The sequence below is a fragment of the Ipomoea triloba genome, chromosome 3 (genome assembly GCF_003576645.1).
Source record: "Ipomoea triloba cultivar NCNSP0323 chromosome 3, ASM357664v1".
Lineage (NCBI taxonomy): Eukaryota > Viridiplantae > Streptophyta > Magnoliopsida > Solanales > Convolvulaceae > Ipomoea > Ipomoea triloba.
In genome coordinates, this window is record NC_044918.1 from 26,236,718 (window position 1) to 26,252,561 (window position 15,844).

The window sequence follows — 15,844 nt, forward strand, 5'->3', positions numbered from 1 at the left end:
TTGAAAATTTTTGATGAGTGTTTGCATGCTTTCACCTTGTATTTTGTTTGGACCTCAGTCAAGGATCTCTCGAAGTGGGAGTGTGAATCCTTTGAGTTTTAGAAAGATAAGAATAGCGAAGCCTGGAAACTGAATTAATCTTAGCAGGACATGGGGCAAAAGGAGAGCCTAAGTGAGCTTTGAGTGAAAACAATCCCTAATCCCTAGAAAAAGGCATGAGGGGTTGATATGGTGAAACGTGAATAAAGGCAAAAGGCCATTCCTAGAGATAAAAGCGAGGTGAGCCATCTTGTCTGGATAAGGGGTAACCATTGCACTGTCTTCGAAAAAACATGGAGATCCATGTGAAGTCGGTAACCCCGAAGAGATCTTGAAAGATGAGAAAATAGAGAGGAGGTGAGCCACTTCGCTAGGATTCAGGCACCCATTGCACTGACCTTCGAAAAAGCATGGATCTCCATGTGAAGTCGGGTAGCCTGATGACGTTATCCTAGGAAGTGAGAAAATAGAGTGATCGCCCAAGCCATGGCGATGACGGTCCATGTCCCTGCCCTCACTTATATTATGTAAAGAGGCTTTGGCGTTAGGTTGGAAATTGGCTAAGGGGCGAGCATCGTTCCCACTAGTCGGATCGGCTGGAGGCCCCTAGAAAATACAAGGTGAAACCCAATTGTCACTTGCATGCTTAAAGGTGTGAACAAAACTTCTCGTATAATATCCATCTCCCGACACCTTGACTTCCTTAGCATATTCCTTACATTTGGTTGGCATGAGTTTAGCAGTCTTGGTAGATAGTGTAGGGGATTTCACCCACACAACTCCGAACACCTACACATCACTTGATTGGTTAACCATGAAAGAAAGAACTATTCTTGGTGCTTACATGATTAGGGTTTAGAAAAGTATGCTTGCTTGAGGACAAGCAAGGTTTAAGTGTGGAAACTTTGATAAGCACCAAGAATAGCACTTATAAGGGGTCTTTATTAGATTAAAAGTGCATCGTTTTGACATCCGATTACAACAATTGCATGCATTTTAGCTCAAATGCGATCAAAATCTTCTAACAACATTTCTAGAAAGAGTTTTGAAGTATTTCACAGGTTGGAGAGGGATTTGAGGCTAAAATAGAGCAAAAGACAAACAAGCCGAAATGCAGTAGCGTCCCACGCAGCCTCACACGCGTGTGGCTGGGCGTGGAATTATTCCAGAGAGCCACCACGCCACTCACACGCGTGTGAGCAAGCGTGGTCGGGCCAAGGGAAATTTTGGGAAATTTGTCCCCTTTTTGTCACCTATATAAATCCCTTTTGCCCTAAACCTAAAGGAGAGGAGAATAGATCAGAAAATTGATAGAATAGGGTAGATAGATCTAGAGGGTTTTCTCCCCTCTTGGGGGAAAATTCCTTTCTTTCATAGTTTAGAATAGATCAAGGGCAAGAATGAAGATTGGGATTTCAAGATCAAGGTTGTAAAGATCCCCTTTTCAAGGGTGGTAACCATTCTCTTCAATTTCTAATTCAATACTTGCTTCTTTGAATTTTCCTTTCTTGTTCTTGTTTCTTAGCATGCTAGAGTAGATTAGATAGCGGATTGGTGGCCCCATGGTATATCTATGTGGATGTTTCACATTATTGCTTTGATTTGTGAATTGCTTGATTGTTGGATGTTGAACTTGTGTGGATGATGTTCTTCAAGCTTTGTGCGTTTTGTGGCCACATTAGGTAGCAAACCCAAAGGAAGTGAGTGTGTGCGCGATAGCGGCCACTCACGAGTCTAACTCACCCACATCTCTGCTCTTAGTCCGAAAGGACAAGATCCGAGAGGAGTGGTAGACAAAGTGTTCGATGAAATGCCCCAACCGAATGAGGATGTGGGAGTCCAAAGTGTGACGCCACTTGGTGATGTGCCACGAACTCCCTAGTCTTTTCCACGACTTGCACTCGCAAAACCAACCAAAGATAGACCACATGGAAAATCCTAAAGCCCCAATCTCCACCTTACTTTTATTTATTTCGCACAACCTTTATCAACCTTCTTACCCCCTTACAAATGAATCCAACCCTTAGCACTCCCCGTAACTCTTTCTCTTCAACCTCTTAGATGCCAACACACCAATTCGATTCCCATTCGTCATCCTTGAGAGACACGACGCTCGGGGAGTCTTGACTCTTCGTTTTATCACTTCACCTTCACATTCACCTCACCACAATACACACAACATCAGGGATGTGGGGATGATAGAATGTGAGAAGAAGGAAACTAGGCATAGGGATAAGGTTGTCACTTTTGGCAACCTCATAGAATGTTTTAAGTGTTTGTGAAGGATTGAGCACAATGCATAAGGTTGTTCTTTGGTTGATCTTGGAAATGGTTGTGCTCGAGTTTGAGGGTGCCCGACACCTTTGGGCATACCTGAACTCAAAAGTGGATGGGACACATAGTGTGGTCTCAATTTTGATATGCTTTGTTGGATAGTTCTTTTTTAGTCTAGCCAATGACATTAAACGTGGCGCTCTTGGGAGGCACCCCAAGGTTATCTTGTGAATATTTGTCATTGTTTCTTTTGTGTTTTTGTTGGTTTTTGTTAGTTTTGTTTTGGTATTTCGTTTGGACTAACCTGCAGGAGTTGTGTGAAAAATTTGGTGAAAAAGTTGTGCAAAATATGATCAAAAGTGGAGGAACAAAACAGGGAAAAACCAGGAAGTTTCTGTACAACTTCCACGTGGGGTCCACGCGTGACGCCTCATGGAAATTATACAGAAACTTCCACGTGGCTCAACCATGCAAGAATCCGGTGTGGAAGTGATGAAAATCGACTAAGGACCGAAACAAGCAATTTAAAACACCCCCACCCCATTCTTCTTCTTCCACAACCACTAAATACTCACCTCTTGCATGTTCTAGATACACTATGTTTGATGTTTCTTTAGCTTGATATTGTTTTTCTTTTGTATTTGAGTCGAGCTAAAGACGTTAAACGTGGCGCTCTTGATAGGCACCCCAAGCATTTAAAAAATGAAAAAAAAATGAAAAAAGAGAAGAAAAAGAAAAAGATTGTGAATAAAGGGAGTTCCGCCACTCCATTGCACTTCAATTGGTTGTCTTCATGCACTAACCTTGTTCATGTAGCTTGGAGGACGGAGGCAAAATAGATGTTTAGAAGCTTAAAGTGTGGAAAGGAAGGGATGTTCACTTAGTTGTAAACCTCTTATCCCTTCTAATTTTTATGCCCCGTTTTCAATTCTAAAGTGTGGAAAAAGAGTTGTTGTACATGTTTCTTGCACACTTGATAAGCACATGCCATTTTTCAACCACAAAGGGTTATATTGTTGATACCTCACACCCCCAAAGCACTTCTAAAGTGTGGAAAGGGGTTTGCTTGATTTGAAAGACCTGTGCTCCTTTGTTCCACTTGGTCCTCAAGGCAACATTGATGACGATGTTTGATTTAAAGTGTGGAAAAGACGCACGTTGTGCTTGAATTGTTTTTATTGCTTAATTGGTCAATTGGTCTTGATTGATGGGTGTGTTTGATCTTGGAGAGTGCGTCATTGTTTATGCTATCTAGGAAGAGTTTTAATCATGTGCCAATAAAGTTTTTACTCCTGGAATATCCTTTTGAAGTTACCTTTTGCACCCAAATTGAAATGCTTGGAACCAAAGAGGTTCAAATTCTTATGTCCTTACATGTTGTTCACCTCTTATTTTGTTAGAACCTTAGTCAAGGATCTCTCGAAGTGGGAGTGTGCATGCACCCTTTAACTTGAGAAAGATAAATTGTAAGCGAAGCCTGAAAATTGAACTAATCTTGATAGGGCATGGGGTAAAAGGTGAGCCTATGGTGAGAATTGAGAGTAAATCCCTTATCCCTAAGAAAAAGACAAGAGGGGTTGATATGGTCAAAGAAATAAAAAAAAAAGGGCTTAAAAATGGCCACTCCTAGAGGTAAGATCCGAGGCGAGCCGTCTTGCTAGGATTTGGGGCAACCATTGCATCGTCTTTGAAAAAGCGTAGAGCTCTACGTGAAGTCGGTTGTTCTAATGGCGTTATCCTAGAAGATGAGAAAACAAGAGAGGAGGTGAGCCACCCCGCTAGGATTCGGGTAGCCATTGCACCGATCTTTGAAAAAGCATGGGAATCCATGTGAAATCGGGTGTTCAATGACATTATCCTAGGGGGTTGAGAAGAAAGAGAGACCGCCCAAGCCATTGGCGGTGAGCGGCCCATGTTCTACTTTCACTTACTTTTATGAGTTGGGCTTTGGCGTTTTGGTTGGATGTTGGTTAGGGTGTGTACATCGTTTCCACTAGGGGGATCGGCTTGAAGGCCTTTGCAAAATAGAAGGTGAACCAAAATTTGAATTGCATGCTTGGTAATTGGTGTGAAAATGTACTCCCCAAAGCTTAACTTGATCTAAGGAGTTTTTGCTTCCTTTGTATATTTGTAGAATTATATGGCGCATGGATAACACCCTTTGTAGATAGGGCGAAGGATTTCACCCCCTCATTTTCTTGCACATTCATTCTTGATTGGCCATTTGATTGATTGAGTCATTCTAAGAGTATCTTTGGCACTTAAATTATCTTGATTTGATTGAGACTTGCTTGAGGGCAAGCAACTTAAAGTGTGGAAACTTTAATAAGTGCCAAAGATATTACCTTTTGTGGAGTATTTAAGAAACATATTGAGCTATAAATGGAGTCCCTTGTGCCTATTACATGTTTATAATAGCTCATTTTGATAAAAGATAGGCACAATGACTAATTGTGGTTGCATTTGTGAAAGATAGCACAAGTTGTAATTTTCAGGGCATTCCGGCGACAGTTCGGTATAATGAGCATATCTAGAGCTAGGAGTGTCCAAATGAGGTGATTCAAGTGGCTATAGAACAGCACCTTCAAGGGCTTCAACTTTCATGAAGACAACAAATGTAAATTCAAAAGTATACGACCCCTAACGTGGAAAAAGCCCAGAAACTTCCACGCGAATTCCCACGCGCGTGGATCGGGCGTGGATCAGTCCCAGGGTGAAAAAATATATACTTAAGCAAGGTTTTATGGCTGATTTGGGATATAACTTTTACCCCATCTTCCCTAACCTTTTATACTAGATTTTCTCTCAAGGGAAAGCTTAGATTAGGTTTTATTGGAGCTTGAAGATTTGTGGATTGCTTTGCTTTGATTTGGTAATTCCTAAACATTGATTTACATTTGCTTTTAGATTTCAATAGCAATTCATTTTGATTATCAATTGAGTTTGTAGATCTACTTTGATTTCAATTCCTTGCTATGAATAGCTAGATTTACTTTGGAGATTGGATGCTTTAAACTAGAGATCATGCATGATTGAATTGAATTCTTCCATTGAAATGAGAAACGCAAGTTAGGTTTCATATGTTCATGTGTGGTTGATGTTTTGAGAGATTTTTGCCTATTGATGGCCATGATAGATAGAAAGAGGGAGGAAGTGGAGATTGCGAGATATCAGATTTGCATGAGTCTTACTCGATCACATTCCCGCCCTTAGTCTGGGAGGACAAGGTCAGAAAGGAGTGGTAGACCATGTGTTTGACATAATGCCCCAACCGATGGAGGATGTGGGAGTCCAAGTGTGATGCCTCTTGGTGTAGGTTTTGTTAGCTTCCTTGAACGAGACTTGCTTGTGTTGTCCCGATTTCACCATAGTACATCATGCATGAGATCTAGTGAAGGCATCCAACTCCTAGTTTTAATTGTTTGTTTTACCTTTGCTTTTATTTTGTTCAAAACCACCATCAAATGTTCCTTTTTGCCATAGTGTATTCTTGCAAATCTTGATGACAAACCTCCTCAATGTCACGCACTTGACTTGACTCCAATTTGTTATCCTTTGAGAACACGACACTCGGGGAATTTATTCCTCGTTTACACTTTCCACCACGCTAAAACTACATCATATATATATAGTAGAGTTCAGATGCAGCCTCCTTTGTAGCCATTAGATTACAGCAAGTCAGCAAATCAACACTCAATATATATGTGTTAAAATGCACACCATTCTACATACTAAAATGCATCAGAGGACAGATTAAACACAAAATTCCACACTATAACCAAATGCACATATTCACTTAAATTGCATCAACATACGTAATAAAACGCATCATTCTACGTATTAAAATGCACCACAACGTGCCTCATGTCAGATTATAAACATGTACTATTACACATATTAGAAAACATGTGCTAAAATATGCACCATTCTACGTATTAAAATGAACCACATCGTGTGTTAAAATGCACAATTCCACTTACTGAAAATCTCCAACCAAGATTATAAATATGCACTATTACACTTATTAGAAATCATGTGTTAAATTACACACCATTCTACGTATTAAAATGCACCAGAGGACAGATCAAAACACACCATTCCACGGCACAATTGCACACCATTTGACGTATGAAAATGCACTAGAGGATGGATTAAAACACACCATTCCACAACACAGTTAAATGTACTAACATACGTAATAAAGCACACCACAACAAGTATTAAAACGCACCACATCATGTACTAAAATGCACAATTTCAATTCACGTAATATAGATACTAAAATTACCATAACACCCTCCACTTAACATATGCGAACTGCAATTTTCTAGACACTAAGATTATATTGTTACCATTAGATTAATCCAATCAGATGCAGCCACACGACCGCTTTGTGTGTGTGTGTGTGTGGGTGTGTGTGTATTATTCAAATGCGGCGGGGAGCTCCTATGTGGTTGTGCGGCCTAATCTGCGTTGACCGATTTCATTAATCCAACTGGAATTCGCGTATGTTTAAGTGGGGGTATTATGGTAATTTTAGTATCTATATTACATGCATTGAAATTGTGTATTTTAGTACATAGTGTGGTGCATTTGAATACACGCTGTGGTGAGTTTTATTACGTACGTTGGTGCATTAACTGTGTTGTGCAATGGTGTGTTTTAATCTATCCGCTGGTACATTTTCATACGTAGAATGGTGTGTAACTGTGTTGTGGAATGATGTGTTTTAATCCGTCGTCTGGTGCATTTTTATACGTTGAATGGTGTGTATTTTAACACATGTTTTCTAATAAGTGTAATAGTGCATATTTATAATCTGGGATGAGATTTTCAACGAGTGGAATTGTGCATTTTAACACATGTTGTGGTGCATTTTAATACGTAGAATGGTGCATATTTTAACACATATTTTCTAATATGTGTAAATAGTGTATGCTTATAATCTGACATGAGGCACGTTGTGGTACATTTTAATACATAGAATGATGCGTTTTATCACGTATATTGATAAATTTTAAGTGAATAGGTGCATTTGGTTATAGTGTGAAATGGTGTGTTTTATCGGTCCTCTGGTGCGTTTTAGTACGTAGAATGGTGTGTTTTGTAACATATATATATATATATATATATATATATATATATATATATATATATATATATATATATATTGCGTTGATTTGATGACTTGATCTGATCTAATGGCTGAAAATAGGCCGCACGACCACACCTAATGACCAGTCCGCACCTGATGATGACTCTATATATAGGTGGGATTGATCTGATCTAACTCGTGGGCTTGCCCAGGATGAGGAAGCACGCCAAGAGGAGAGCATGACGAAGAGAAGCGATGGTGCCTTATGATGGGGTGATTAAAGTGTGGGGTTTCTAATGCATTTATAAGAGTAGAATCCGAGACTTGCTAGAGTTCTTGTAGAAGGGGAGTTCCAATCACAATGAAGTCTCCTTAAATTCGGCTTGGAAAATGTGGATCACAACAAATAATTATTCTCATAAATTTGAGTTTGATTTTGGCTCGGGATTACTCTCCTTCATTGATGAAGACTTGCAACTCGAAGAGTGGGGGACTGATGATGGATATATTATAAATGGATATGCCGATCTGGGGCAAATTAACCCAAGGAGAAGCGAGGACGACCTAGGCTCGGGGCGACCTCAGCCCAGGGCAACCTCGATCTGGGGTGACCTCGCCCCAGGGCGGCCTCGGCCTTATGTGCTACACGCGCGGACGCGGTCAAAGAAGATCCAATTGCCCACCCTATTCTCATGGGGACGATTAGGAGGAAGCCTTAATATAAATTAGCTCATTATTGTCTTGTTAAGAGATCATTAATTCAATGCATTCACTTGTAATCATTAATAGTAGTAAAGGGTGACAATAGAACGAAATGGCATAACGTTTTTTTAACAAAATTTCATAACATTGAAATAGAGAATATTCATAGTAAAAATGATGACTGTTAATAGAAAACGATTGGTCAAAGACCTTGTGGTCAAGTGGCATGAAGTGACTCTTCCAAATGCGAGGTCATGAGTTTGAGCCTTAGTGGGGGCGATATTGACTCGTTGGGCTTCAATGTTATTTATTTATAGTAAGTAATCAACATATTTTTTTTAAGAAAAGTATTTTGTTGGTATTACATAATAATTTTTCAAATTTTTTATATTACGATAAGAAGTTTCATAAATTAAAAGAAAAAAACTTTTCATTTCAAATTTTTTGAATGAAAAATACTTAGTGCACTCTAGAATAATATAATATTAGACTGCATTTACTTAATTTTTCAATTTTTCAATATCTGATTTTTCTTTTTTTCTAGATTCCATGCATTCTCTTTTTGAAATTGAAGAAATGTATAAGCTAGTAAATACATAGTAAATACATACAAATGTGAAGGCAGCCTAAGGTTATGGTTATTAGAATGTTATTTAATTACTTAATACTTTATATATATATATACCCGCCATGCCAAGCCTCGGCTATGCGGGGCGGGCTGCCATTTTCGAAATCCCCTACCTAAGTAGGGCGGGACGGGCTGACCCAGCGGACAAAGTCCGTTTTGATGGCTCTACTGAAATGGTCTCTTGATTATAGCAAAATTACTAATTTGGTCTCGAGTTAACAGATGTCTTATAACGGAATAATCGGAAGACTAAATTGGTTAAAATTTTAAAGTTTGGGGACTTAATTGGTCCAAAAAAAGTCAAGGACCAAATCAATAATTTCGCTATAGTCAAGGAATCATTTCAGTAATTATATTAACTCTATTTTTTATCCATCACTATGTGGCGTCAGTAAAAAAAAAAAATAAAAGAAAAAGTAAAAGCAAAAAAAAAAAAAAAGAGTAAACAAAGCACGAATTATTTAATATTTCTCAACCTTGAAAAGCAAAAGAAGTGAGAATGAAGGTGTATAGATATTAATTAGCTAGAGATATGACTTGTGAACTGCAAAGGGAAAGAGGGAAGATGAGTCCAAGCAGAAAGGACAATCCAAGAAGTCAAGAGAAGGTATAAATGAGGCAAGGCAAAAGAAACATGAAGAATGAAAAGAGAGTGTGTGTGCATATATAGGACAAACACGAAAACAAAAACTACAAAGAAAGAAAAACAGAAAAATTAGGTTGATGAAATGAAAGATGGGAACAAAACATGGTTGGGAAAAAAAGCAGAAAAGTCCAACCACATGAGGAGTAGAGCTACCTACCAAATCCTGCACTAACTTAAATGCTGCATATCAACCACTAATCTTTATCCAACTACTTAATTGCTCAAATGCCTGCATTCAATCAAACCACTCTGCAACAAAGCTAAACTAACCTCACTTTTATCTTTATTTTTTAACCAATTTTACCCCACAAACTTTTTACTCCTACTATAGAGTAGACATGTAGTATGGTATATATAGCCATATAGGTTTCTTTAATTTATCTTTGTAAAAAAGAAGTAGATTATGACTATATTTGGTAAAATAGTTAATCCATTATTCAATTTTGACTTATTTGACCACTATTAGCTGTTTGAATTGGTTAAAAAATCAATATAAGTATTTGGTTAATCAACTTTTTGTAACTCAAAAATGTAAAAATTCAAAAAGCTGCTCAAAACAATTTTTTCAATTAGCTTTTTAAGAAAATAAATTATACTAAACAGCTATCAGCCAACGACTAATTTACCAAACACCTTTTTACAATCAGCTAATATTATCAACTAGTCATACCCTCTAACCCAATCAGCTAACAACCATTTATCAAACAGGGCCTATGTTATTTAATTAAATAAAGTTTTACGATATTGGGGATGCTTGGTAAATAGCTGTTAGCTGATTGGGTTAGTAGGTTTGACTAGTTGATGCCGTTAGCTTTTAGCTTATAGCTTATTACATGCAAAACGACTTTCTCAAACAGCTGATTGAAAAATTTAATAATTTTTATAAATAAATATTACATTTTTATTAAAAAATATTATTTGTTCTTTGAAAAGTATTAGCGAAAATGTTACAGAGTATATTTTTCAATTAAATTATAATATTTATTGACTTATAAAAAATACATCTTTTCTAAAAAGTATTATATATTTGAGATCTGTCTCAATTAAAGTAGTTTTACACCAGACCAATTGAATCAATGCATTAATAGATGTGACTTATAATATATATGTGGGCAAATCATATTGTGGACCAATGTCTACTATACAAGTAGACCTAGTTACAAAAAATTAAAATTGTAGGTATATAGAAAATTTAATTACATAAAAATAACAATGCATGTACATAAACATGTTACTAATAGTAGTGAGTTTATATATCTATAATAGTGAATTTATATATGTACCTATAGTAGTAGTGGTTTTTATAAACCAAATCCATGTACCTATATTAATAAATTTATGTAATTATTAACATGAGTATCATTTAAAAGATCTTAATTAGAGATTTTTTATATTATATTTTTTATATATTAATTTTATTTATAAAAAAAGAAAAAGAGAAAAAACTTAATAATTTAAAATTTTTGAAGCAAGGTCTACCTGTAAAATATTACTGTAATATGTGTTATTACCTTTTGTATTTATTAATGGTTGATAAATTTGTTGGCTCTGTTATAAATTAATATATAACAACCTATTGAATAAATAATACAAGATTTAGAATTAAAAGAGATTACCTATATCAAATATACTATGGCTAATTTCGTTGTTTATTTAAGAAAGTATTGGTTATTTCATTGATTATTAATAGTTATATTATTGTATAAAATCGAACTTTTCAAACTGAACACATGGTATACATACCCTTTTTAAGATTTATTTATAGTTGAATTTGTGCATAATTAATTAACATATCTATTAATGTGGGGTTGACATGAAGTTATTTAGAGTATAATTATTTTTTTGAAATACTTATAATATTTTATAAGATAGTATTTGTTCTATACATTCTCAATCTTTTTGAGCCTAGAGGATTCGGAGTTCAATCCTGTTACCACCATATGAATTTTTTTTAAGCACTTGTGATTTTTTACAAGATAGTTACAAGATAGTATTTATTCTATACTTTCTCATTATTTTTTCAGTCAAAAGAATTAAATTCCATCATCGGGATTCAATCATCACCCATTTGAAATGGTAAAAGAGGTGTCTATTACACTACATCGTAATTGACAATTAGAGTATAATTTATTTAAGGAAGAAATTAAAAGTAAAAATGGATGTATATTTTTTTTTTGGTAAACAAATGGATGTATATATATACACACAATGTTGATGATGAATGGGCATTATTAATTTAATTGTCCATAATTAATTAATATGATGACACGGACACCCAACTTGTTCAACTCTGATCTTCTCACCTGTCCTCATTTAAATTCCCCACCATCTTACTCACTTTTTGTCCTAAACTCCATCGATCTCTGAATCTGCTCTGCTCTTCCATTCTTCCAATCCTTTCCCCTCTGATCTCTCAGTAGTCTGCAGATAATAACATCAAACTGCAGCTACCTAGCCATGGGAAGATCTCCCTGCTGTGAGAAGGAACACACAAACAAAGGGGCTTGGACCAAGGAAGAAGACGACCGCCTTATCAGGTATATCAAGAAACACGGTGAAGGTTGTTGGAGAACTCTTCCTAAAGCTGCAGGTACAATACCCCCCAAGCTATTTCTCTCTTCTTTGAGAATATTATATTCTTCCCGACCCTAAAGGCAGTAAAAGGCCCACGCTCCGGTCCGATAGACCATTTGAAAAGATGTAAATCATAATAACTGAGCTGAACATAGAGTCTAGACATTTGCTTATTACGTACAAGGAGTCCTTCACTTTAAGAGGCTGCTCCACACTTGTGCTGGTGAGATTTGATGATATTATATTGTTGGATCATCTTATAACCAAGTCTTTCGGCACCTATATGATGGCCCTGTTTGGTAAATAATCAGCCTATCAGCAAATTTTAGCTTATTTGACCACTATTAATTGTTTGGTTAATAAGTTTTTTGTAACTCCAAAATGCTAAAATTCAAAAGGCTACTCAAAGCATCATTTTCAAATAGCTTTGTGAGAAAAGAAATTATATCAAACAGCTATCAGCTAACAGCTAATCTATCAAACAACTTTCTACAATCAGCTAATGTTATCAACAAATCATACCTTCTAACCCAAACAGTCAACCCAATCAGCTAACATTCATTTACCAAACAGGGCCGATATATTTTCATACCAGATACCATTGTGTAGGGTATTTAGGTATGCTTGTATTTGGTATTAAAGAATATCGACAAAAATTCTCATGAAATAATATTAGGGAGAATGAGTTTTGGGTTTAGGTTCTTTGTTTGATGGGGATATATATATATGTGTGTGTGTACAAATTAGGGTTGCTTAGATGTGGCAAGAGCTGCAGATTGCGATGGATAAACTACCTGAGGCCGGATCTTAAACGAGGCAACTTCACTGAAGAAGAAGATGAACTCATCATTAACCTCCACAGCTTGCTGGGAAATAAGTACGCATCATATCCTCTTATACTAATCTCTGATTTGTTCTTACATTTCTCTGTGTTGGTTCCGCTCTAATCACCACGTATAATCTTATTGGACCATAAACTACTCATAACGTTCTATTGTTAGTTTTTAGGGAAAATTGTATTTTTCGTTCCTAAGTTATATTATAATTGTAGAATTCGTCCGTGTTAGTCGTGTTCACTTTTTTTTCCCTAAGTTATTATTGGAATTGAAGTTTTTGTCTATTTACTAACAAAACATTAGTGACAAAATTTACAATTTTAGTATAACTTATGGACGAAAAGTGAGAATAAAAAAACGAAAAGTATAACGTCAATGATAACCTAGAAACGAAAAATGAGTACGACCAACACTTAGGGACAAATTTTACAATTATGGTATAACGAACTTAGGGACGAAAATTACAAATAATTTTTATTTTTATTTATTTTTGGTGCAGTGAAAACTCCCTCCACATATATTCACTATGTACAACTTAAATTTTAATGGATCTCCCTAGATTATATGGCCAATTGGCCATAATATCGCCTACTCCCTATTTCTGTTTGGAGAATTAGCTTAGTACCAATATTAATTAAAGGCACCTACCATTCTTTGTCTAATAGAATCACAAAGCGAAATTTATCCACACCTAAAAAAAAAAGTTGGGGTTACTCATTAAACAAAACAAAGAATACATGAAATGAATTTTACTTTTTAGATAAAATCGTTTTAGGGCCAAAATTTCTTCTTTATTTTAAAAATATTTTAGAAGAATGAAAAATGAAGCTGAAATTAGTAAGCCCGATAATTACAAGAGTTTTTGACTTTTTTAATCAAAAGAAGCCACATTTTAGACAAATTATTTTTTTGTTGGACTAAATGACAATTGAATTGAAGCTAATATGTTATTTAAAGCTATAAATTTATATTATTAATTAAATTACAAAATCGTTTGTTTTATAACCTATAGACAATATTGGAGAACATTACATTAGAATACTAAATTTGATGCATATGTAACATTATATGTTTGTATACAATTGATTTAAAAAAAAAAAAAAATTGACATCAGATGGTCACTAATCGCCGCTCGTTTGCCGGGAAGAACCGATAACGAGATCAAGAATTACTGGAACACCCACATCAAAAGGAAGCTCCTCAGCCGCGGGATCGATCCCCAAACTCACCGTCCGCTCACCACCTCCGCCGCCGGCGCCGCCGCGGTTATCACTCCCGCCACCCCAACTCCACAACAGCCCTCCCCAACCACCAGCAGCGGCGGCCTATCATCGTCGGAAGAAACCGCGTATCTAAACCTGGAGCTCTCCATCAGCCTTCCCACCCCGGCTGACGAGGAACATTCGAATTCCGGATCGTCGCACGCGGTCTGTCTGTGCCAGAAATTAGGGTTTCAGAGTGGCAATGCATGTAACTGTTCAAAAATGGCGGCGAGTATAAACTACGCTGCCCGGGACGGAATGCAAACATTGTTCACACCCTTGAGTTTATGATAAATTATACTCCCTCCGTCCCGTCCTGAATTGGATCTCTCATTTGCTTTTTGCACGCTTTTTAAGAAAGTAAAGTAAATGTGATGTGCTTTTCAATTATGACCCTAACTTTTTCACTTTTGGAAATAAAAGTAATAAAGAAAGTAAAAGTCATAAGGGTAAATTAGGAAAAGTAGAATGATTGTGATGTTCAATTTTGGAAATAAGACAATATTTTGGGACAAACTAAAAAGGAAAGTAAGACAGGTAAAATGGAAGTATATGCTTTCATCCCCGACCTGGCCTGGATGTATTGGCGTGACATTAATGTGATAAATTAGGCATCATGGTCGGTCGGTTGGTCGGTCTGTAGCAAATTATTACAGAGTATAAAAGGCGCAAGTTAAATTAGATTCCATGAACGTACGTACACATGCATTGAATTGCTGTTTTACTTTCCTCTCCGTTTGTTTGGTGGGAATTAATGGGGGTAATGACTAATGAGCCCAACAACTTGCTGCCATGATTCTGCCCTGGTTTGTGTCTTTCAGAATATGGGAATATAAATTAAGGAAAATGGTCCAATGTTGTACGTAAAATTTAGAGCAATTCGAAAGTCAACATTGAAAGTATTAAACAAGAAAAGGGAAGGTAGTGCATGTAAAGACCCATTTTCATATCAATATTGTCATTAATGAATTATTACCACGGCTGAAAATAGTTGGATTTTTTACCAACTAAAACTCGTAAAAAATAAGTGTTCTGACCCCTATTGAGATCCATAAAATTTCTCTAGCTAATTCCAACTACAGTCTACATACATATCAAAATAGTCAAAATTTCAAACAACTTTTCGATCAATTTTTTGTTTTTTTTGGTCAAAAAGTCTGGTCATACAATAAGTCATCGTGAATCATAATATTTCAATAATTGGTCGATGGAAAGTTAAAAAAGACATTTTAAAAATTTAGCCATGATTGTTAATTTTTTTTTTCAGCAACCATGAAAAAAACAATTGTCGAAAATCAATAAGACGCTATTTCTATCGGATTTGGATAGAAATGAAGTGAGAAACCCAGCACACTTTAGATTTCTTGTGCACTATTGGACTTCTAGTTTTTTTTTTATAATTTTTATTTTTATTTTCTGAAATCGTGCTCTTCAATTTTCATCTCTTTCTTCTTCCCTTTATTCCTTAATTGAAACCCATAATGAGAAATCTTTTGGTTGTCGTGTTGGAGTTTGCAGAAGGTAAAATCTTGATTGAATGAACTTGCATTATTGATTCTGGTTCTTTCACCCTTTCTACTTATTACAATCTGCTAGCCTAGCTAGATAGGGAGAGGATAACAGAAATAACAAAATAGAAGAGGGAAAAAAATTGTAATGGAATAACATGAACATAATAACAGAATTTACTAGACTAAATAGTCTTCAGTTGGCCTTGCTTTGCTTAGTTCTGATGTGGCATCTCCATGTGTTGACACACCCCCCCCCCCCCCCCCCCCCCCCCCCCCC

At 36.2% G+C, this 15,844-nt stretch overlaps 1 protein-coding gene across 1 annotated transcript; it reads left to right on the plus strand.

Moving 5' to 3' along the window:
* Positions 1 to 11,719: 11,719 nt before the first annotated feature.
* On the plus strand, positions 11,720 to 14,443 carry LOC116012046 (myb-related protein Zm38-like). Its single transcript, XM_031251517.1, has 3 exons — positions 11,720 to 11,974; positions 12,706 to 12,835; positions 13,909 to 14,443. Exons 1-3 carry the CDS (start codon positions 11,842 to 11,844, stop codon positions 14,345 to 14,347), a joined length of 702 nt encoding a protein of 233 aa, XP_031107377.1. The 5' UTR covers positions 11,720 to 11,841; the 3' UTR covers positions 14,348 to 14,443.
* The last annotated feature ends 1,401 nt before the right edge of the window (positions 14,444 to 15,844 follow it).

Coding starts and splice junctions, on each gene's coding strand:
- LOC116012046 (XM_031251517.1), top strand. CDS start 11,842: ATGGGAAGATCTCCCTGCTGTGAGAAGGAACACACAAACAAAGGGGCT. Junction 11,975..12,705: donor AACTCTTCCTAAAGCTGCAG/GTACAATACCCC, acceptor TGTACAAATTAG/GGTTGCTTAGATGTGGCAAG. Junction 12,836..13,908: donor CACAGCTTGCTGGGAAATAA/GTACGCATCATA, acceptor AATTGACATCAG/ATGGTCACTAATCGCCGCTC.